This window comes from Cygnus olor, chromosome 23 (genome assembly GCF_009769625.2).
Source record: "Cygnus olor isolate bCygOlo1 chromosome 23, bCygOlo1.pri.v2, whole genome shotgun sequence".
NCBI lineage: Eukaryota > Metazoa > Chordata > Aves > Anseriformes > Anatidae > Cygnus > Cygnus olor.
In genome coordinates, this window is record NC_049191.1 from 5,756,753 (window position 1) to 5,780,899 (window position 24,147).

The 24,147-nt window shown below is 58.9% G+C and overlaps 1 protein-coding gene and 1 long non-coding RNA gene across 4 annotated transcripts in view; one reads left to right on the plus strand and one right to left on the minus strand.

Annotated features, from left to right (window-relative positions):
* Positions 1-24,147, minus strand: part of SDC3 (syndecan 3) — a 35,615-nt gene that overhangs the window by 9,600 nt on the left and 1,868 nt on the right. Inside the window, exon 1 of one of the 3 annotated variants that reach the window (XM_040534954.1) lies at positions 22,857-22,877. The exons of 1 other annotated variant lie outside the window; for it this stretch is intronic. In XM_040534954.1, the coding sequence (XP_040390888.1) occupies positions 22,857-22,862 (6 nt within the window). In that variant the 5' untranslated portion in view covers positions 22,863-22,877. Of the gene's footprint in view, positions 1-18,739; positions 18,866-22,856; positions 22,878-24,147 lie in introns of those variants that run through there. One more of the 3 variants, XM_040534951.1, reaches the window with a different exon arrangement.
* On the plus strand, positions 3,343-5,603 carry LOC121058856. Its single transcript, XR_005814376.1, has 2 exons — positions 3,343-3,589; positions 4,623-5,603. It is a non-coding gene; the product is annotated as an uncharacterized LOC121058856 (long non-coding RNA).

Below are 24,147 nucleotides of genomic sequence, written 5' to 3' on the forward strand. Positions count from 1 at the left end.
GAGCGTGGACGTCCCACAGAACCTCGCATCCACTGGCCTGGTGGTGGAAGCTTTGTGCGTGCCAGAGGGGTTTTATGAGTGAGGTCTTGTAGTCAGGGCTGCAAGGGAGCAGCCTGACCCTTCCACGGGTGGGATTTCCCTTTCCTTTTTCTAGCCTATACACTGCGACCGGTGCGGGGATGCCAAGGGACCAGGAGATCACAGGGGACAACACAGGGACTGGTTGCATGTCCTTTGAAGACTGATCTGCAAACACAGCACAGGAGGGCCTTGGGAGGCACTGGGGGCTCTATTACTGTCCCCCAGGGATCAATAAATCATGGGAAAGGCCACCAAAATTGATGGGAGGGCAAAGAAAAATTGCAAGGTTTGGGAGTCGGGAGAAGGAACATTTGGAGCTGCTTTTGTTTGCCTTTTGATTTCTGTGCTTGTTGGATACGGCATGGTCAGACATCAAAGCTTTCCAAAGAAGACAGAGATGCCCAGAAACTTGCATCTGTCTTCTTTTATGATTTTTTAAAATAAATGAGGACTAATCCTGTCACTTAATCCCAGACCGTCAGCGAGTTTTTATACTAAAAATATCGAGGCTCCCCAAGAAACAAGAAGCTCATAGCACAGGCGCTCCCCAGCCACCCCTCAGCCCTGCCGGCCGACCCGGGCGAGCTCCCTGAAGGTCACATTCTCTCTGCTCGACCTGCAGAGCCTCGCTGTAATGGGAGCCACATGGCCCGGCTCCGCCGAGCTCCCTTAAATTGGAACCAGACGAGGCAGCTCCAGCCATCGGCTCCCCGGCTCCCCGTGCTTGGATGGGGAAAGGAAAAGGCAAAAAGCGTGGACCCAGCGTGCCCCCATCTGTCTGTCCATCCTTCCTTCCTTCCTTCCTTCCTTCCATCCATCCATCCCACGGGGAAGGAGAGGCTTGGCGTGTGCCCTGGCTGTGTTTTGCCCAGGAGAAGAGGCTGGAGGAATGCAGTGATGCAGGTGGGGACACGCAGCGTGCCCCCATCCTGCTGCAAAGAAACAAAGGCAGCTGAGCTTTGGTTTGGGAACATAAAATCAAAGCAACTCTGGCAGCTGCGGGTGCTGTTTGCAGACAGGGCTTGGTCCTGGTGGCCCTGTGGTGACAAATCAGTGGGAATGTCCTGGAGATGATGGAGATCGCTGCACATCGCCTGGGCCTGGGTAAAGAGGGCAGATGGCAAAGAGTTCCTGCAGCTGATCCCAACATGCAGCGCAGCTGAGCCCCCTACACCCCACGGTGACGGGGACGAATTACCCCTTGGCCGTGGGATGAGCTGCATCCGCGCTGTGCCAGGGCATGCCTGGTGCTCTCCCCGCTCCCTATGGCAAAGGCAATGGCCAGTTTACTTCCAGCTGCCTAAAACTCCCGCCTGCCTGACACATGTGAGAATTTCCCAGCCCCAAACCCAAAAGCAGAGCTTCCCATGGGAGCAACCTCACCACATTTTGCTCAGACACCAGCCGAGCCCACGCCGGGGAGCGGGATCCGGGATGGGCGAAGGGCAGGGATGCTCCAGCTTTGGGATCTGAAAACCCCGGAGCAAGGAAACAAAAGGGTGGCCCTGCCCCGAGGACATCCCCAGGTGTTCCCAGTGCAGAGTGGGGTGCTGGGGACACGGCTGTTCCCCCAAAGCCCCCCCACACACCTCTTGACGCCCACCACTCCCCTTCCCCTTCCCTTACATAAAGCCCCTCCCGGCCCGAGCTGCCCCCCGCTGCAGCGCTGACGCCATCGGTCAGGCTCATGCAATAAATCTTGGGGCCAGGCGGTGTTTATTTGGATTTACTGCTGCTTAGACTGTTAATGCTCTGCACGTCGCGGCCTCCCCGGCATCGAGGGGGGACACAGCTGGGGGGAGCGCTGATTCCCCAGCTCACCGAGGACGAGGGCTCCCAGCCCGCACAGCCAGCTGCTCAGCAGGGATGCAGCCAGCTGGATTTGTCCCGGTGGAGAAATTTCATAGATTCATAGAATATCCCGAGTTGGAAGGGACCCATAAGGATCATCAAGTCCAACTCCTCAGCCAGGAGGCACTCCTTTCAGCCAGGCTTTATTGCCGGTGGTCAGAACAAGGCGGGGAGCATCCCCAGGTGTGCTGGATGAGGGGCTGGGATGTCCCCACGGTGGGAAAGATACGCCCGAGCTGCGAAGCCACCTGAGGTTTGCAGCATGTCAAGACAGGGTGCACAACTGCCTGGCAAGCCTGCTGATGGCTGGGCATCATGCAAGCTGCATCCGAACCCTAAAACTTCAATTTAGGGACAGGGATATGCTCACAGTCAGCTCAAGCCAAGAGCCAGGAGCTCCCTGCCACTCCAACTTCTCAGGTGGTGTCTCTTGGCAGGGGGCTCGCCAACCAGCTCAGCCCTGCTTTCCTGGGGCCTTGCTTTCCCTTTGGCAAGGTCTGGGGCTGTGGGAGGTGGAAAGAAACGGAAAGGTTTCATCGTGCCCTGCAAGGCGCCAGCTCCCCACTGTCCCACTGGTGCCACTGCCCCGCGGCTCAGCCCACGCACCGGTCAGCCGAAACCGCCCCAAATCAGTGCCAGGCGCACAGGATTTCCTTGTCACCAGCTCTGAACACGGAGATTGGTAAGGGAGACATCTCCCCCTACTCCCCCGAGCCCAGGGGACCCTTTTGCTCCCACAGCCCCCCAAGGGCATGCGCTGACGCCAACCCAGCCGTGTGCTGTCCCCTCGATGCCTCCACACCGAGGCTTGGCTGGACCAGCCGGAATGCACAGCCAAGGGGCAACAGCAGCAGAAATCACAGCCAAGTCTGGCGCTAAGAGCCTTGGAAAGTGAGCGAAAGCTCCGGCCCTTTGGCCCGGCCCCATTGGAGCTGAGCTGGGGATTAGAGAAGCTTCGTTTTCTCCATGTTGTTTGTGCACAGTGCACCCCGAAGCACGGCGGGTGCCCCGTCCCTCCTATCCCTTTATCACAGTGGGTGACACTGTTTTATACACAGAAAACTGTAAAGATCAGAAAGAGGGTCCTCGTGGCACCCTCAGCCCTCTCCAAGCACGGCAGCGCTGGGTGCTTTGCTGGGGAAACCACGGCACAGAGGGGACCTGTCACCCCCTGCGGGTTCCTACAGAGCCCACCACATCTTGGGACATGTCCTGGGGAACCAGGGTGGCTGGTTCGAGTCCTCCTAAAGCCCCCATGCAACCTCGCATGCACGCCCTGCTGCATTCCCCCTCCATGGTGGGTTTTTGTGGAGCCAGACCTCACCCCAAACCACCCCAAACACTCCCCCCAAAAGTGCTGCCGTTGCAGAAGCGAGCTTTGCCGCTGAACATCTTGCAGCCATACCGGGAGGAAGGGAGCCTTATAAATCAATCCGTCTTTAACGGCAGGGAAAGGCTGGCGAGCCTCCCCGGGATGCTCTCAGGTCCTTCTCCGGTAGCCATCGGCATGGCAACGGTCGCCAAGGAAACCGCCTCCATGGCGACGCATCCCTGGATGCGGGCGCTGGGCGATGTCCGCGGGCGCACACACCCCAGTCCCGGGCTCTGCTTCCCCGGGGGGGTCGTGGGGAAGGGAGTGGCCCCGTAGGGGGACAAGGTTTGAGCTGGGGATGAGAAACCCCAAAAAGCAGCAGCTCCTGGGGGTCGAGGCAGGAGGCTCTGTGAGGGGGGAGATCCTGGCACAAATCCCTGCGCGTGCTTTCCATGGGATTCTGGAGAGGGTCGGGGGTTCTCCCCGCACCCCTGGATGGGGTGTATCCGCCCCAGCCTGGGTGCCTGAAGTTATTGAAGACTGTAGATGTTTCTTTGGACTCGAGAGTTTCCCCTGAAGGAATCAGAAGGGAGATAAAAACTGAAATGCGCTGGTTTCTGAGGCAGCTGGGATGCATGGGGACAGGGTTTGCAGGCTTGGTTCATGCCCAGCGCCTGGGCTGGCAGCGATGGGGATGAAGCTGCGTGGTAAAATCCTTTCCCCAGCACACACCTGAGGCCCATCGGCAGCGTGCACGGCGAGCAGGGCTGAGCAACCCCAAGGTCGTGAAGAAGCAAAGCCCAGGGGAGGAGGTCTCCCAGCCCAAGGAGCCCATGTGCATCCACCCACAGGGTCCAGTCCCGGCCCCCAGTTCCACGTGTGGGGTTTGGGATGGGAAGGGAGACCTGGTGCAGCTGTCTGCAGACAGAGGTGGTTTTATCCCGGGATTTGGATGTCCACAGCCATCCAGCACCCCATGATATGGATGTCCACTGTCATCCAGTAGCTTCTGGCACAACCTGGGGCACAACACGAGGCTGAGGGGAAAGGATGCACGTGGAGGGCATCAGCAGGGATGCAGGGGACCAGCCCATCCCTGTGGGCAGGCATTTAAAGAGGAAAAAGAAGACTGAATTGGTGTGAAGCAGCCTGGAGAATGGGATGGGGTGGTGCAGGGGACTGGACTGTCCCCTCCCCGTCCTTTGGTGCCGGATCTTCTCTTCCAGGTCTCTGCATCGCATCCCCTGCCCACGGTCAGGGAACTCAGCTCTTGCTTGCAAAATGAATAGGGAAAAAAAAAAAAGAAAAAAAAAAAAGAATAAAAAGAAAGCCAAAGGCCACGTGCTCTTTGTAAAGGTCTCTTTGCATTTCTACCCAGTGGCAGCCTCAGGAACCCCCAGCTGCCTGCTTCCAGCAGCAGTCCCCAGCCCTGCGAGGAGAGGGACGTGGGCAGCAGCCTCCCCTTGCCAGGATGGGGCGACGCACAGGGAGGTAGCAGCTTGCAGGAGCAGCAGTGAGCCGGACAAAACGGCACCGAGCATCCCCCCGCTGCCGTCCCCACGACAGGGGCATGGGGAACCTCTGGACAAAGCTGAGCTCCGTGTGCCCCACGGGATCCCGCAGCCACAGCACCCGGGGAGGATGCCGAAGCCGGCAGTGTTGGGAGGCTCAGAAGGACACAGCCCCCATCACCAACCTGTCCGTGGCCGAGCGCTGTTTGCTCCAGGAAAGTGCAATGAATTTAGAACATACCCCAGGAAAAGCCTTGATTATTTCTAAGATATTTTCCAGAGAATATTTTCAATTAAATCGCTCCTTGAAAGCACCTTTCTGGTGTTTTCTACGTAAAGCCTTAATAACTCATTCCAGCACATGATTTAGCGATACTATAAACAGTTGAAATAATATTAACTTGCGCATAGAGCTGAAATGAAAACACAGTTTCTGAGCCTTAAAGACTCCGCGATTCTTTTCCCACTACAGAATCGCTGAATATCCATGCTTTGATCCAAGGTTGAGAGTTAAAAATAAACCTGTCGGGAAGCTGCTGCTGACAGCAGGAGGACTGGTGCTGGAGACCATCGGGGCTGCTCAAGCAGGGCCGAGGAGGCTGGGCAGAGGGCAGCGGGATTTTGGGGGTGCAGGGTGCTGGTGGGGAGCGGAGGGGCCGATGCTCACAGCCGGCACAGATCCGCCTCGCGAGCCATGGCAGGAGCTCAGGCGAGCAGCAGCCATTTATTTTTTTTGTAACTTTATTCTTTTTCAACCCAATTAAGCCCCCGAATAACAGCTGCCTAAGCCCCGGCGCGTTTTGATTTAATAGGCCGGTTACTTTATGTGAGTAAAATAATCATTAGCAGTTACCGAGTGGCAGCAATTATTCTGGCTCCGTACCGGTTACGCGCCGCCAAGGCAGGGAAGCACCGAGCAGGGTGCGGGCACTGCCCAAACCCGAGCTCTGCACATGTGTGAGCGTTGTCACCGCCTGGTCCACAGCCCTGGAGAAGGCTCAGCTCCTCCACCAGCATCCCCTCCTGCTCCTCAGGCTGCCTCCAGCAGCATCTTTTATTCCTGTTCTTCAATGGATTAGTGCCAGAGCTTACCCTGCTACACAATAAATATCCCCGAGCCAGGGCTGGCATGAAAAATAGCAAACCTCTCGACGTAAATCGTTGCTAACACCTCATCCCCCAGCACGCTCTGCTTTCTGCCTCTGGGGAGATGGAAGGGAAAAGAAAAAAAAAAAAAAAAGCAAACACAACAACCCACAAACAAAGCACCACCACCTGCTGTATGCAAAGCGCCAAACGACGAGGTACAAACAAGCCCAGCGAGGCTCTGCCGCTGCGGATGGGGTTGCATCAGGCACTCGAGGATGATTCCCAGGGATGGATTCGCCCCAAGTGCCAACCACCCCAGGGATGCTGTGGTTTTTTAGGGGGAAAAAGCCACACTGGGCACTACAGCCCCTCACTGATGCTGCAGCACAGAGCATCAAGCTTTCTGCCCACTGAAAACCCCAAACCTCCGGTGCCCTCAGTCCATCTGGAGCATCCCGAGGTGCTGGAGGATGAGGGACCCACGCACCCACATCAGTGCCCATAAACCAGTAGGGCTGGGGAGATGTGCCCTGCACGGGAAGCATTGCTAATTCCCACAGGCAGCCCCAGAAAAATCCCGGCACGTGCCGTGAGCTGGGGCTCGGCCCCAGGCTGGGGTCTCCCATGGGAAGAGCGCGGCGAGCTCGTCCCCACGAGGTGGGCTCAGGGCTGCTCCTTCCCGGGCTCTGCGCGTTGGAGATGGCCCCGGCGGCTGAAATGCACCGTGCGGGACCTTCCCCCCGCAGCCCAGAATTGATTTAATTTGCTCGGCTCCATAATCCTATTGCAGCTTAGCATGCAAAACCGTCTCGGGCTTTTCTCACCTTCCACAAAGGCGCATTTCCGAGCTGGCTCTCCGGAAAGAGACGGAGCTCTCCAAAGAGCTGGGAAATAGGACTTCAGATCTGCTCCCCCACTCCTTACACAGACACCACCGTGTCTGCTGAGCACCTCCCCAGCACCATCCCCGTTCCAGGACCATGCCCTGGGCGTTTTGCAATTTGCATGCCCCTGTCACTCCTCCAGCTCCCTGGAGAGTCCCCGCAGCATGGCCAGGCCCCAGGGGCTCGTGTTACCCAGTCTGGGGAAGCTTTTTGGTGGGACAAGTGTCACCCATGTCACCCAGGAGCAGGGAGATGACCCTGCTTAAATAAATGCAGCGTTTGCCTGCACCGGGGGCTGCAGCAGGGCTCTCGCTGCATTGCCCAGCTGATTTATTGCTCCAGCCCCCTGCGTGCACACGGTTGCCCCAGCAAGGTGGAAGCAGCTAACAGCATCTCTCCTCCCCAGCTTTATCATCTTTTATTTCCTTTTCCTTTTCAGTTTCCCTTTTCCATTGTTTTTTTGGCAAGTCTGTAAGTCCCCGCTGCTGCTCCAACAACTTCAGGCGCAGGAAAACAGGCGTTTGCTGCTTTTCACCCCAAAAGCAGCACAGTTTTGCAGTCTCTTTCTCCAGGCCAGCTCTTTTTTTTTGACCGGCCACTGAAGGTTCAGCTTTCGCACAGCCTCCAGCAGCGCCGGCTCCAGCAGCATTTTGGCGAGCTGAGTGTTTTGGCCACAGCTCGCGATGCTCCGTGCATCCCAATGTCCCCAGCCAGCCACTTTGGGCTGCCGACACACTTCCAGGTTACACCAACATCCCCCAGCTCCACCAGCTCCCGAGTGAGCAGGAAATATTTACCGTCCCATGCCTCAGACACGGAGGCTGTTTGCGCCAAGGCATGCAGCAAGGCTGGGAAAATATTACGGTGCCTCCGAGCTCCCGATGCAGTGATTTAATACCTGGGGATAAGACCCCAAAGCCAAGCCCCGAGGGGATGCTGATTTGCATGCTCCCAGTGACAGGCACTAATTTACTGCCGTGGTTTGGGACCGACGTGGTTTGGGACCGAGGTGCCGCTGTCACAAGGGGATGCGCCCAAGTTGGGGTTAACCCGGCAGCGCTTGGACAGCCTGCAAGTGGCGAGTGACACTTGAATATCTGAAGTTTTTGCACCTTAAAAATAGACTGGTGTGTGATCAGATACAGAGCAACCAGGTGCTGGAGCTGCAAAGGGAGCGTGAAACCCCCCCTCAGGCTTTCTGTCTGCCCCCTCCACTCAGACCACTCCCAGCAATCGGCCCTGGACACCCGCTGTCCCTGTGCCCAGGGCCACCACGGAGCAGAGAAAGGCCAGGAGCCAGCCTGGGGCCGCATCCTGGCTCTACCCAGCCCCTCTGGGCCGGACAGCAGCAGGTCCCAGCTGGGAAATTCATTCCAGCTGCATCCTTTTGGCTGCGAAAGCAGCCCGCCTCCCTCTGCACGAAGCGCTCGGGAGCAGACAGACGTTTCCCCCCCCCAGCAGATCGCTGCCGGAGCTCCTCGATTTAGGGAAAGAAAAAAGAAAAAAAGGTATTTCCTCTTTCTAGTCCACGCTCAAAGAGCCGTTAGGCTATATTTATCTGCCCTGAACTTTATCTGCCGCAGTTATTCATCTGGAAATGCAATCAATCTCCTTTCCGACGGCACCGGCCCGTCCAGCCCCGCTCCCCACTTCGCATCGTGCTTTTCAGCAACCTCACGTGACGTGCAACAAAAAATAACAGAAATGCAAGTAGAAGAAACCCAAAAAGAAGTAGAAGAAACCCAAAAGGTCTCCCCACATGGGAGATGCTCAAGCACTGGGTGAAACTTTGCCCTTTTGCAAAGCACGGGGGATGGCGGGGGGCTGCGCAGCGGGGACCACCCGAAAGGCGGCCCCCAGGGACCCCGTCTGCAACCGCTCGGGCTCTGCGCCGCGCCAGTAAGGCTGAGGTTTCCAGATGAAAGGAAAACTCCCGAACACAACCGAGAGCGGAGTCTTGACCCCGGCGTTGCCTTCTCTGGTTACCTTGCCCAGGAAGCGCCTCCATCCCCGCAGGGCTCGTTTTACTGTGAAAATAAACGGGCAGGAGGGTTCGAGCCTTGGAAACGAGCAAAGTTTCTGCCGGTGGACAAAAGTGACCCAAGCTGTGGCCGAGCCTTGGCTGAGTCCTCACCAGGCACGGGGGATTTTCAGGATTTCGGAACTCGATGGGAAACTTTTCAAGTTCTCCCCTCCATGTGTGTGTGAGCAGGGCTGTAAGCGCGTGCGTGCTCGCATGCACACACGAGGGGTTACGTTGCTGGAAAGCACTCTTCAAATATTTATACAGCCTAAGCCTCATTGTTTCCTGCCCCCAGATGAAGTCCTTTTAATGAAATGTAACTAAACAAGCCGTTTCCATTCTGCCTTTCCAACGATAATTACGGCTGATACTCTAAATGGGATGGCAGCGTTTCAACACCGCGCTGGAGAGAGGAAAACCAGCATCCTCGAGGCAGGATCTCCTAACATGCAGCTCTGGCCCTGGGGCTTTGGGAGAAGGTTTAAAATTTGAGCTGTGCACCATCACAGCAGCCCACCTGGCTGGGATGCTCACGAGGTTGAGGTGGTATCACTGGGCCTGGGGCAAAAATCCTGCAGAAGATGCAAGCTGTGTTTTTGGGAGAGCGATGCATTCAATGGTCCCCATAGCTCAGGAAAAAAAGAAAAAAAAAAAAAAAAGATTAAAAAAGAAAAAGAAAATAAATATCCAAGCTGCCTCAGACCCTCCTGGGACAGACCCTGCATGGCCCAGGAGGGGAGGATACGAGGATGCTCTCGGTGCTGCAGGTTAACCCCACCACCAGCAGTGCACTGATTGCTACTCACCCAAGAGCCCATGTGGGATATTACCACAGTCACAGCGGGGATTTAATTCTGTCGGGGAATAAACTGCTGGAGCAGTGGGAGCATGGGCAGGAATGGGGCTGGAGGCTGCAGGCATCAGAGCTGGTCTTTGTCATCGAGCTGCCTGCAGTAAATGCAACGCAAGAGGAAAAGCATCCTGCTGTGTTGGTGGGGAGAGGGAAACTGAGGCACAGCCTTACTCTGTCGCCTTTCCTTCATGGGAGGTCCTGCGGGGGGATGAGCAGAGCATAAGGAGCCCTGCAGTGGGACTGGGCATCATCCGTGGTCACAGCAGCACCCAAGCACCACACAGCTCCTGAGAGATGCTCCGTGCCTCCAAAAGGCTGCCAAAGAGCACGGGGTTCCCAAAACCACCGATTTCCAGGCTAAAAACACATCAGGGCATCCAGCCCGGCCCCACAACCTCAGAACAAACCAGTCTCTGAGAGGCGTTTGCTCTTCAAGGATCAAAATCTGCTGCAAAAAAAGTATCAAGAAAAATGAGAGCGAAGCCACAGGCTTGTTGCAGCATTTTGGTATTGATTTCCTGGCTGACATCCTTGATTTGGGCTGAAAAACTGCAGAAAACAAAGGGGTTACAGACAACCCGAGGCATCTGCTTCGCTGACAAAGTCCAAGGGAGCTGCCCAGGTTGGGGCAGCCTGGCTCGCAGGGGAAACTGAGGCACGGCGCTCCCAAAGCCTGCAGCCCCATGGGAGAGCAAGCATCAAACCTGACGCTTGTGGCAGCGACGGGGCTCCCCAGGAAACAAAAAAACAGGGGAAAGCCAAGACGACAGGCAAAGCAACCCACAAACAGACTTTCAGTCCACCGCTATTTTTTTTTCTAGCTCTAAAATTGATTAAAATAGCCCCCGTGATCTGACTTAGCTGTTTCTATTTAGGACCCAAATAAGGACGTGTGAGCCCAAAAGCTTATCTGCTTGGGAGTATTTTTTCCCCAACTGTATCAGTTGCTCTAATAAAAGCTGTGACCTCTCCCTGCAAACCTCCTGTGCCCGTATCCTTCTCCTGGCACGGCTGCGGCCACCCGGCCACCACCGCGCCGACCTCCGCCGTGCCCAGGCTGCTGTAGGAGGAGCAACAAGGTTACAGCTGGCCCAATGTTTGGCCAGCCAAAAAATATTTTAAAAGCCAGAAATTTATACTTAGAATCTGCCTCCCTGTCCCAGTTTACTTCTGTGCTCAGCGGTGAGACCTTCCCAGACCGGTACGTGGCTCAGCACAAACCTTGGGTGCCCAAACCGGTGCTGGAAAATCCCCTGGGGATGGTTTGCAGCAAAGGAAGCAGCAAAATTTGGGTGTAAGCACACTGTGAAGCCACGGGCAGAGCCTAGACCTGGCCACAAGCATCTGTCTTGTGGTGTCCGGGTCCTCTTTGGCCGCTTGGTGCAGGTGGGGACCGCAGGGGACCCACATTTGGGTGCTGGGACCCCTCCGGCTCGTACAAACCTTCGCCCTGCTCCAGCAGATTTTGGCTCCATCACTCTGCCAGTGCTTCCTGGAGAGCAAACTGGGGGCACTGGGCTCGCTCCCCCTCGGTTCAGCGAGGGACAGAGCCGGGATTAAGGCTGCGAGCGCAGGGATTACCGTAGCCCTCGGCCGGCTCCCGGCAGATTGTGCATGCCGTGGGGGAGGGCAGCACAAAGCCCAGTGCCTCTGCATTTGGTGGATTTCATGGTGTAATAAATGGAGGATTTACCTGGGGAGGCTTAAATGCTAAAATTACACCACTGGGGCGCACACGCCGTGGCAGAAGCGAGCAACTGGTTTGCGATGAGTGAGCAGCAAAGGATCAGACGATCAAAGGATCTTTTTTTCCCTAGCAATCCACAACCCAACCTCCACGCAAGGCACCTCCCCACCGCCAGCCCCTTCTGCCCCAGGGGAAACTGAGGCACACGACAAAGCCCTGGCTGGGCTGTAAAACCCCTCTGCCATCAGCATCACCACGAGCAATCGCCAGGGACGAGGGGGTTCCCCTTGCTGCAGCCACAAGCATCAGCCTGAGCCCCACACCCCAAAAAGCACCCCAACACCCAGCTGGCACTGAGCAGCCTGGGCTTTGCGATCCTCCCAGCTCCCCTTCCTGCTCACTTCCAACAATGCAGGCGTGCAGATACGGCGCTGTTCTTGGCACCCCATGTCAGCAACCTCCTGGGCTCGCTGCCACTCGAGGCGTCCACGGGGACACGTCTCAGAAGGGTGCAGCAAACACAGGGGTGGGAAAAGCACGCTTCCATCAGTCAGGGTAAAAACAAGGATGGATATCTGGGCATTGCACGAGAAGGTGGTGCTCAGCCCAGCTCCGTCCCCAGCCTTCAGCCCAACCAAGCCCCTCCGCTCTTCCCCAGGTGCCATCGGGGTTTCCAGAGCCTCACGGTGCGTGCCCAGGGTCTGACCCGCAGCCCACATCCTGGCTCAGGGTGGCGATATTTGCATGGGAGGAACCCGGGGAGGTCTCTGTCGGGGCACTTCCACCCATCGCAGGGTGGTTTCAGCAGAGCAGGGTGCGAGGAGCTCTGAGCCCTGCAGCGTCAGCGGGGTGGGAGCTGCCCCAAAGCCACCAGGGCTGGGCACAGCTCGGCCAAATGCCGGGGAGTGGGTGCGGGGTTTCCTTCCTCCCAGGGGTGCTGGGTTTGTGCTGTGGCAGGGATGCTGGAGGACACTCAGAAGATGCTGAAAGGATGCTCAGAGGATGCTCGGAGGATATTTGGCTACTCGAGGCTGCTCAGCTGCTCGCTGTGCCCGGCCCCGCTCCCTGCCAAAGGAGCAGGGACCCCACAGCCAGGCTTCACCTGGGGAGGTCAGGAATGCTGTGATCCCCCATCAGGTTGCTCCTCCCTCCCCCCAAAATATGCTTCTCAGTGCTGGCAGCCACCACCATCTGTCCCCCAGCCGAGCCTTGCACGGGGCATGTCCCCGGTGGGCGACGGTGACAATCCAGCCCCTGGGGGGTGACCTGCCCGGTGTCACCGGGGGGATGCCGATGTCACTCGGGGGGCCCCAAAACCTAATTACAAGTCTCCCAACCGCTCACCTCCCCCCTGGACCCCACCACCTCCCTCGGTGCCTCCTGTCCCCGTGGTTTATCTCCTGTAAGCCGATTGCTCCCCGCAGCCAGCCCCCGGTGCCCGCCGGCCCCAGGTGAAGGGGCGCTGCCCGCAGCCAGCCCAGCAGGATTACAGGGAATTAATTAATTACAGCTGAAATGCGCCGGGGGCAGTGGGGCAGGAGCCGACGTGCCACCCCGGAGCATCCTCCCAGGGCTCCCCATTGAGAGGTGTCCTTGTTCTTTACCTCTTTCCCAGCCACAGCAGGAGGGCCAGATCCAAACCCTCCTGAAGCGTGGGTGGGAGATGTCCCCAGGGTGTTTCCCTCTCAGTTTCCATAAGCATGAACGTGCCCAGCGCCAGCACCCATCCCTGCCACCCAGAGACCACGTTCCCAACATGGGACATCCCTAATTACGGCCACGAAAGGTTTGCTGCCCCTGTCCCCAACAGGGGCTGTGGCAAGGCAGGGGCAGAGCCGGGGCTGCTCCTGCAGGGAGCAGATGGCTCAGGAGCCTAATCCTGCCCAGCACGGGCGAGGAGGGGACCGGGACCTCATCTCCTGGAGGGAAAATCCACAGGGGGTAGGAAGAGCCCAAGCTGAAGGGATGGCACCAAACCGCAAATCTGGCAGGAGCTTTAATCTGGAGAGGAGGATGCAGGAGGAAGGGCTCGGGGTAAATCCCCACCCTGGGGGATGAGGCAAGGGAAAATCCACGGGGAAGCTTCCCGAGGCCGAGCGTTCCCCTGGAGGGCCAGCACCTGCCCTGTCCCCAGCCAGGGAGCTGAGGCCACCGCGAGCTCTGGCCACGCACCCACATCCTTTGGAGTGAAACCAGCCCCCGGGAGCTGCATAACCCTCCTGCCCCATGCCAGCAAGGCAGATTTGATGCCCGCCTGCTCTTTTCCATGCTTGAACCCCCCCAGCACCACGCATCCCACGCGGTCCATGCCTTGGGATGGCGCAGAGGGGATGGGAGCTGATGGAAGAGGCTGGAGGCGGCGCTGGGCTCGCTCCGTGCCTGCCACGTTTCCAGCCGTGGATTACGAAATCCCCTGGTGTCCTCCCCCAAATCACGGCCACGGAGGGTTTGCCACACCGGGGAGCGCCGTCTGTGTGCTCCGCTCCTAATTACAACGCGGAGCGTGCAGAATACGGGTCAGCCGGCGCGGCTGTTAAACACCTGGATGGTTTCCATTAATTAAGGGGGGGGGGAAAGGAGAGCTGGAAGCGTTCCCCCAGGGCAGCAGGGAGCCGTGGAGGGAGAGCTGCAGCACGGGAGCCTAAAGAGAGGGATGTAAGAACACCCTGTGTCCGGTGCTAGGGGTTATACTGCACTGGTCCCCCAGCTCACAGGGGCTCGGAGGGTCCCGGAGCCCCGGGGATCGGGGTTTGCATCCCGATGGTGATGCACATGGAGGGGGAAACAAATGGGTGATGTGTGGGGAACACAAGACCGAGCTGCGTGCAAGTGGCTGGGTGAGGTGGAGATGAAGATGCTCTCCCCAGGGCCAAATTAGAGGAGATAAATAAATACCTGTCCCTCGAAGCTGAGCCCCCATAGCCCCGTTCACCAATGCCAGTACCCTTCGGGACCCCCCCCCCCCCGTGCACCCAGCCCAGCACCCTCCGAACATCATTTGGGTGCACAGATCCTGGGAGCCCCCGCACACCCTCCTCCTCTTCGCTCACACTTCGAGCTTCTCCACAACCCCACAATGAAGGGGACGTTGCCCCTCGTCCCTGAACCACTGACCTGAAGCCTCGGCTCGGCTGCAACACGGAGCCAAGCGCCGAGGCTGCCGCTCGCTGCCTGCTCAGGTAGCAGCCCTCTGCTACACAACGGCAGCACGAGACCAGAGCAATTCCCCTGCAGGAGCCAGCCGAGCGCCGCCCGAGCCCTCGCCCCCATGCACCGGGCTCCCAGCGCCGAGATGCGGCTGGGAACCAGCTGGGGGGATCCAGCCCCAAAACCCAGCAGACCCAACGGAGCAAAACCCTTCCCTGCACAGGAAAACACTTCCAGGAAGGCCAGGAGCAAGAAGAAAACCCAAAGGCCAGCTTATTAAATGTGGGGTGGGGAGCGGGCAGCCACCAGCAAGCCCATCCCGGTACTTTAACTGCACTACCTCATCCCCTTCCTCGCTTCCCGGGGAGCACAATGAGCAATTGTTTTCTGGCGCCGCCGGGGAGCCCGAAATGACCTCACTGCTGCTGGCGGGACAAGGTTTGGGCTGGAAACGTGCGGGCACGGGCACGGGGGGGGAATTACCCACCCGACATGGGACGTGGGACCCGTGCTTCCAACCTCTTTTCCATGAGGTTTCCGATGAGGGGTTGCAAATGCCTGCCTCGGAGAGCCCACGTCTCTGCCCCCCGGTCACCACGGCCCTCTGGGGACACGGGGACAGCTCTTGCCCCCGTGGGAGATGCAGCCTGGGGGCCACACAGCACAGATGGGTGCTGCAGGGGCTGAAACGCATCCAGGACACCCCCCCCCCCCCGGGGGCTTCAGCAGAAGGGGGCACGGGGTCGGTGCGTGCCCGGGGCTACTCTGCCAAAACCACAGAGCAAAAAGCGCCTTAACGGCCACAATAAGCAATTGTGGGATGTTTTTTCAATACCATTTCATTTTCTGGGCTTGGCTTAATCGTGGTTATTTAAAAGCCATCAGAAGGCCCTGACACCAGTGGGCTCAGCACCGTTTGGGGGACACAGGAAGCATCCAGGTCTAGGCTACGCAGCAAGCATAAGAAAGGCAAGAAAATCATTAAAAAAAAAAAAAAAAAGGAACATGAGAGGCAAGGACAGCATCTTTTTCCATCCCACATTTAAGCACCTCTTAAAGGAAAAAAATTACCAGGGTCCTGGGTGAAGCATGCCACGAGCCCCATCCCGTACCTGTTCCTAAAACTGTTGCAGCTCAATTACCGGAGCCCTGCTGCCCCTCCCAGCTGTACCCGTGCTGAGCCATAGCTAATGAACCTCCTGATAACGATTAATCAGGAATGCATCAGAGCCTCTTGCACGCAGCTTTGCTGCTTGGAGCTTTATACAGAGCCCCCCCCTCCCAAACTGCAGCTCCCCCGACCGCTGCTGGAGGGGGGGGCCCTATTCCCAGCCCTTCTCCTAACAGCATTTAATTAGGAATAATTAATCCGGGGGGGTGCTTTGCTGCCCGCTGTCCCCAGCAGTAGGACGCAGCGTTTGCGAGCCTGCCTGCGCTCAGTGGGAAGGAGCTGTGCCCACCTTCCCCGGAGTTGTCATGGAAATGGTGATGGATGGCGAGGAAGATGCTGCGCTCGCCAAATCCCAGCGTGCCGCAGCCCCGAGCCCTCCGCCGCTCCCCCAGGGACCTGAGCCCACGGGAGGGCAGCTGCACTGACCCTGCACCGGCGCAAAGGGGCACCCCCGGGGGGGGACACGGATGGTTTTCAGTGACGGGGATGCAGAGGGAAACGAGCCTGGGCGGGTTCCGCGCCTTGCAAATGCGTCTTTAAGGGGATTTATTTATTTATTTTTTGGCTGTGTCACTAGGAGAAAAGAGATCCCACGGGAAATAAACACCGCCAGAGGTGCTCGGCGCACCTGGGGCGAGGAGGCAGCGGTGCGAGACGCCTGATCCCACAGCCCCATAAATAGCCCCGGGTTACACCCCTGAGTTAGAGATGTAGGACGGAGCCCGCACGCCAGCACGGCCACGACCCACTTTTGGAAAGCACGGCTGGGGGGGCTGCACGGGGGCAATGGGGCTCAGCTCAGCCCCTCTGAGCCTCCCCAGCACCGGTACCCAAAGGAAGGGACCGAGGGGCTCCGAGCATCTGCTCCGTTCAACAAGGGAGCTCAGGATCCGGCCCCACCTGTGTCACGAGCTGCGGGGCCTCAGCTAAATCTTTCACACAGCAGAGCATAGAGCGAGGAGCTGCTAGCGGTGCCTCTGGGATGCTCCTTCCCTCAAGGACCACAGAAAGAGACTGGTTTCCATACAAGCACTGCTTTTGCCATTAAAAAAAAGAAAAAAAAAGCCGTAACCTGCTGCCGCCGTGCATCACCCTGCTCGCGGGCAGGAGGGAGGTTTCTGCTCCGCGTTTCTCCAGCAGTAAAAAGACTCCGAGCAGCTTTCGCCCTCCGGAGGAGAGCCCCCTCCCCGGCACATTTGGCGTTACTCAGAGCTGTGCAGCGCTCCCAGCCTCTGCTGTTGAAGAAAAACTTATTATTGAAGGGGGAAAAAAAAAAAAATCTCAGCTCGCTCTCAGCTTGAGTCGCTGGAAGCAGGTGAGGAACAAACGGCAGCTGCAGGAGGAGGCTGCTCCTCGGCGTCCCTCATCGGAGGCTCTTTTCCACACCCAGAGCAGTTTGCTTTAGTGCCCGGCTGCTGAAAGCACGAGCGGATGAGACGAGAGGAAGGAGAGATGTATTCTGCCTGGCTTGCCTCTGTGTCATGGCCTGAGAGGGCAGAGAGTGGAAGAAATAAATCTTTTTTTCTGAGGGTGGGTGGTCAATGAATTGACAAACACACCAGCATCCCCACGTGGGGTCGGGTACCAGCATCCCTGCGGGGTGATGGGTGCAGCATCCCTGCGTGGGTTGGGTACCAGCGTCCCCCCAGGTGGGCTGGTGGCCGACACCAGTGTCCCCACGCCAACCACAGCCAGGACACGGCTTCGCCATCTCCTGAGAGCCGCAGCTCTCCTCGCCACAGCCCCCAAATTGTCAGACCGGGGGGGAACCAAAGCGGGGAGACGCCAGAGCCAGGTGAGCGCTGCCAGGAGCGGAGCCCAGCGCTGCTTCTGCCTGGCAAAGCTTTGAAGGCACGGCCCCAAGGAGCTCACAGCCCATAGAGGGAAGGAAACAGAGCCCAGGTTTTGGTTTCTGAAGGAAAACGAAGGAGGTTTTCACACACTGAGGGTTTTCAGTGAGCAGCTGTGACTGCATGGGAAAGGCGCAATGCTGCGAAAGCAAACAAAGTCGGGACATTTATTAGCCTGAAACTCCAACCAGCCCCTGGGTTTCGTGTCCCAACAGGCCACCTCGTCCTCATAAAAGGTTCTTTTTTCCCCCCACTTCCACACACTTCAGCAGGACCAGCAGCGGCACAGCAACACGCCTTTCCAGGGCCCCGCCGGCCAGGCAGCAGCAGGCACTGTCCTGGGGACGTTCACACCTCCGGGGGAGCCCAGGGGGATTTTCCACGTCCCCAGGGAAGACACAAGCTTGGGTTTGCAGGCCTGGAGCTGCTGGGGGTGGGAGAGCTGGGCTTGGACCTTGCCCCTGCCTCCAGGGCATGGCGAGCAGGAGGCTGCAGCCCCTGTGGATGGGAAATGCCTGGAAAAGAGCCGGGCTGCAATAACACACAAACCGAGCCTTTTTTTTTTTTCCCCTCCCTCTAATTGCTCCAGCTATTTTAACCGAGACAGACATTTCCTTGACGATTTTCAAGGGCTATAAATGTTTTATGCCCCTTTCCTCTCCGTCCAGACATCAGACTCGTGCTGATGCTTGGCACAAGCGGAGCGGCGGCGCAGAGCCACGGCGGTGCCACTGGCCGGAGATGTCACGGCACGGGGACAGGGGACACGGACAGCCCGGCCACGTCCCCTCCTCCTCCTCCTCCTGGAGGGATGCAGGAGGTGCCACCACCTCCCGGCCTCTACGCAAGATGTCTTTCTGCTGCAGGGAACTATATATAGCGCCCAAACCCTTCGGGGGGCTGCTGCTTTCTGAGGTATTTATAGCCGCGAGTGAGCTCCGAGGACGGCGGCCACGTGGGATGGGAGCGCCTGGAATCGCACCGGGAAGGGCAGGATCTGACCCATGCCTGCAGGAGGGAGGCAGGCACAGGGGGAAGCACCCTGCCTGGTCCCCAAAAATCATCCACCGGGGAGCACAGCCCCACCTCCAGAAGCTCAGCACCCATCCTGCTCCGTCCTGATGCTTAGTGGCTATCGTGCCATGGGCGATACGGAAGAGCCCACAGCCCTTCCCCGGTGACTTTAGCCCAGAGCAAAACCAAACACAAATGCCCAAAACACCCCAAGGAGACAGCCCCGGTGAGACCCCAAAATTCAAGGTTTTAGCCCAGAAACTCACTCCTCCGGCAGCAGAGAGGCAGGATGCAGAGCCCTTCTTGCTTCCTTCAGCCCCAGCTGCACTCCCTTTGCGGACGGGATAAATCCAATTTCCTCCCCAGGCTGAGCCCATCTGAGGCTGGATGCTGCACACACAGAGCCTGGCTGGGCTTCGTCCCCTCTCTGCCAAAAATACGCGAGGAGCCTCATCTGCTCCAGATGTGGTCAGCGCTGCCACTGAGGGGAAGCATCCATAGCGACGTGTGTGCCCTGCTAGGGACAATACTGCCCCTGGTAGCCCCTGCAAGCCCATAAATGCCCCTCCGATGCCCGCATCACGCAGGCTGGCACTTGTTGGGTTCCCCTGCTTCCACTTCCACAAAGAGAGCCTTCACCTCCCTCCTCCTCCTCCTGGAAAACAAAGGGACGGGGGAAGTTTTGCAGCCAGGACTTGTCCCCCCCACCCCATATGGGGAGCACCCACATCCCTGGGGCTTGCAAAGGGGGTGGCTTTAAGGGCATTTGGGACCCCCGCTGCAGGGTCCTACATGGCTGTAAGTGTCACAGCCACGCAGTGCCCGGGGGCAGAGGAGCACGGGGGTGCTGCAGGAAAAAAGCAGCTCAGCCCTGAATTAAAGCAGGAGGGGGAAGAGGGAGGACTTACTGGGGTTACCCCAATTACAGCTCCTAATTAGCACTCAAACAACTGCAGTCCCTGCAACCCGCAGCCCCACCGATGGCTGGGAACGGTCCCCGACCAGAGCAGTGCTGGGGACACCCCAATACTGTGGGGGGACACCCCAACACCACAGGGAGGACACGGGGACGCCCCAAGAGCCCAGCCAGCTCGCCAACCCTCCCGCAGCCCTCTCCCGGAGCCTAATTGCAGCCTGCCAGGCAGCTAACTACCAAGTTGCACCCAAAACAATTATCTGCTGATAAATGGGGAGAAACAGCTCCTTTCAGTGCTGGGAGCAAACAAAAACAACCAATTACGGAGGATGGGCGCTGCGAGCGATGGGCGCTGCGAGCGGAGGCAGTGCCTGGAGCTCATCTGTGGGTCCCAGCACCTCCAGTGCCCGTACCCCCGGTGGGACGGTGACATCCCACAGCCACCAAGGCCAGCTCAGGACCCTATCACATCCCAGGTCACTGCCCGTGGTGCCTCGAGCCCCGATTTATGCCCCACTGCAGGTGGGTGCCAGCACGCTCCCACAGGTGCTGATGGATTTTAACACACGTCGGGAGCCCCCCGAGGTCTGCAGCCCTCCTGGGACGGAGGCAGCGGTGGAACCGCATGGACGTGAGCCTCAAGGCACAGCTCAGCCCCTCGGGCAGTGACCTGCAACCGCTCGTGGCTAATTAGAGCCTGACTAGTGCTCACGGTGCAGAAGGAGCTGGTGGTCCATATCGCAGCCCCGTGGCACAGCTCGCTCGCCCACCTTCCCCTGTGGCAGGGAGAGGGAACAGCATCTCCCCAGCACCTCCCCATCCCAGCTGGAGGAGGAAGAGGAGGAGGAGGAAGCAGTGATGCCGGTTCACAGGGCCACGACCCTGGTATTTCCCAGCCCCAAAGCGCCCCGATGTCCTCCCGGCACGGGTCCCCTCTCCGTCTGTCCCAGCTCGCCGCAGCGCCAAAAAAGGGAACCCTGCGCTCCGCCAGGCGCAGACGAGAGCATCGCTGCACAGAATCACCCCCTTCCATCAACAAATACCTGGCAGCTCCGCGACTTTCCACTGGGACAGAGCCAGGGCTTCGGAGCGGGCTGAGCACCATCCCCAGCGGGCCCCCACCTCCTCCCTATGCCCCCCCCCCCAGTGCCACCGCCGCTGTCACCCGGCTCAGCTCCGCAGAGCCCTGTCCTGGGGGTGGGGGAGCCCCACGAAACCCTCGCCTTGCCTTTAGCAAATGCACGGGCAGCCTGCACATGAGGGAGAAGGAAAATTAGAGCTTGGGTGATGCTACTCGCCAAAAAGCCTCCAAAAGAGGAAAAAAAAAAGTTATACATTTCCTGGCAAAAAAATAAATAAATAAATAAATAAATATATATATATATAAAAGACCATTTTTAACCAAAACTCCCACTCTCCTTTCCCAAAACACAGCCCTCTGGTATATTTTGGATGTTTGCTAACATGAGCATCACTTAAAAAAAACAAACAAGGCGAGCACGTGCTCGGCAAGGCATGCCCTCCTCGCAGCAGTTCTTCAGCCCAACCAACGCGGCTCGCGAAATAGCTTCGGCCTCCCCCCTCCTCCTCCAGAAAACAGCATTTTTTGGCAAAGAAACCCTTTTGCCGACAAGTTTTGCTCAGAGCTGCCCGAGGGACGAGGTTGTCCCGGCTCCAGCCTCCCCCAGCTGCCTCCACCCCGACAGTAGGAGGCAAAAGTGGATGGGGGCCATCCTTCAGCAAGGATTTCCCCCCCCTTGTCGCTAAAACCAGCCTCGTTTCTCCCTTGGCCAGCAAAGAAGCAGCAGCCCCAAGATCACTGCTGTTATTTTTATCTGGAAATAACTCCTTTGAGCCACGTCCAAACCTCTCCGAGGGAGGGAGATGTTTTGCAGCGCGGCCGCGGAGAGCTGCGGGGACGTAAACACAGCCAGGGCAGAGCAAATGTCCCGGCCCAGAGCGGGCAGGGCTCAAATTGCACATTTTGTGGGCTCGAATCGCTCGTTTTGTGGTGCTGAAGTGCAAAAGGGGGGTGCTCAGTTTGGGGAGCACCCCCCCAGGGCGGGAGGTGGTGCTGCTGCGCTCCCCATCACTGCCCACCCCACCCATCACCGCCGTCCCCCAGCTCCGGGCACTGCTTGCACCAGAACAGCTGGGTTAAATTCTGCTTTAACCAGGACTGGAATTAGCTTAAATCATTTTCTTTAAACAAAAAAGCTTTAAAATAACCAGCTCTGAAAACGCTTTCCCCTTCAAAGCAACAACAACAACAAAAGGCATCCTGTGCCACCCCCCTGAAACCCATTTCTTCCCCCAGACCTCACTGGAGGGGGGGAGGGGGGGGGGGATGCTCCGACAGGGCAGGGTTTGGCGACCCCAGGAGCTGCCTTTCGCCTTTTGGGGCCCCATCCTGCCCCGCGGTGCTGGCCACAAAGGGCTTTTGCCCCCGCGCAGCTCTGCACGGGGAGCTCGGCGTAAATGTCACATTAATTAACTGGGCGAGCTCTACGCGCCGCCACAAAAAGCCCTCTGTTCGCCCCGGCTCCCTGCCTCCCAGCCCTGCTGTCCCCGGGGATGCTGAGGCTGGCAGCAGCCCCGCCGCTGGGTCCGCTCCTCCCGGGGGGGGGAATTCCTGCTCCCCCCCGTAAATGCGCATCGAGGGACCAGGGAAAGGTACAAAGAGACGAGGGAAAAGCTGGAAAATGCTCCCGAGGCTCCCGCTCCTCCCTCCGCACACGTGCTGCGGCTCCGTCTCCAGCGCCACGGGGGGCGCAGGGACGTAACCCCCCCATAAACCACCCCCCAAAAAAACCCCAGCCCATGCCCGGAGCCATCCCAGGCACCCGGTGGGGCTGGGAGAGATGGAGCCAGAGCAGGGAGAGGTGATCCACAGCCCTTGGCTGCTTCCCGGGACCCACCACGTGTCCGTCTGTCCATCCGTCCGTCCGCCCGCCTCGGCAGGGCTCCAGCAGGGACACGGACCTGAGGCACCGGCACCTGCGAGAGGTTACGGCTGATCCGCGCCCTCAGCGATTACGGTGCCGAGCTGACCCCCAAGCTGCGGGGTGCCAGAAGGGGCCAGGACAAAATCCTGCCCGGGGGACGGGGTGGCAGGAGCCGGGGGCTCCTCTCGTCCCATCCCACAGCCGGGACCCCCATCACGGGGACGAGGCCGGCCCGCTCCTCCAGGAGCCCATCACCGGTGGCACCACCACCGTGCAGGGGCCACCTTCACCAATTAACGCTCATTAACCCACCCTTTGCCCACAGCACCCAATTAACGTGAGCCTGAGGAAGCAGCCCTGGCTGCAAAAGCCACAGCTCTGCACAAGAAGAGGAGGAGGAGGAAGGAGCGATCGCCAGCCAGCCCTCGCGGCAGAGAGCAGCCCTCATGCCGGCACCGCGCACGGTGTCCCCAGCCCCGGGCTCCCCAACGAGCTCCATGGCCCCACTCCTTCCCATCTCACCCCCATCTTGTGCCCATTTCCCTGCCTGCCTCCATCTTCCAGCTGGGACCGGGCTCCTTTCCCTTTTGCCTGGCTCCTGGGACCACGCTTGGCTTCTCAGGTGGCTGCTACGGGGTTGAGCTCATGGCCCCATGAGCAGGGTCTCCTCTCCGCCAAGCCACCTGGATTTCCCAAACAGATCCAAACCTTCGTCCTCTGCCCAACGGGGACGGAACCAGCTCCAAAGCAACAACACGGGGCAGGGAGAGGGCAAGAACAGCCAGGATCTCACTGCCGCCTCCCCCAGCCTGGGGCCACGCACCCGCCACAGCCAGGCTCTGTCCCAGCAGGGGGGGACAGGGCGGGGACCCCGCTCCGTGCCCCGAGCCCAGCACCCTGATGGTCCCATCCTGGCTGGGCACCAGGAGGAGCCGGAGTTATTTGTCAGCTCTCCGTGGTGCAAATGTTAATTTGAATTTTAATAAACCTCTCCAAGAGAGCTGCTTCGTTAGGGATGACGGATGCTGCTCCGGAGAAGGCGCGGGCAGGGCTCGCTGGCAGGGAGACAAAACGGGATGTCAGCAAACATCCGCCGGGCTGGGGACGGCGGCAGGACGCGGTGTCCCCAAGCTCGGTGTCCCCGGGGACACCCGGGGCTCAGAGCACCCAGCCCCGCAGCATTCAGGTGACGGGGACGGGGTGCTCCGTGCCCAAGGAGGATTTCCACCCAAAACGCATCCTGTGCGCACCCCGCGGCTGTGTCACACGAGCACAGGCTGCGGCCCCGATGCCACCGGCCAGGTGGGGACCAGGATCCAGCAGTGGCACAAGGACAGGTTTGTGGGCAACGTCACCCTGTCCCTATGCACAAGGGTGTCCCCAAATCCATCTCTCAGCCCCGTGACACGCGGCTGGGGTGCACTGGAGCTGTGTAATGTCATTGTTCCCATCCTGCAGACCCAGGGGAGAGGGGACAGGCGAGACTTTGCCCAACGCCACCAAACAGCTGTAAAGTGACGGCGAGGAGCAGCAGGGGAGCGGCGAGGCCTTGGCCCCCTCCAGCTGAGGATGCTCCGTGTCCCCCAGGTCCCCGGCGAACCCCCCCAGCCCGGCAGCTCCAAGCCTCGCGTTTAACGAACCCCGGCCCTTCCTTGCTAATTATCCTCAGCAAATGGCTGCACCGCCGCCCGCCAGCTGCAGATCCCCAAACGGAAGAAGTTAAGATCACCGAGGGGGGGGCGGGGCGGGAGGCACCCACACAACCGCCCCCGCTCCCACCTCGGGTGCTGGAGACGCCGGCACGGCCGCACGC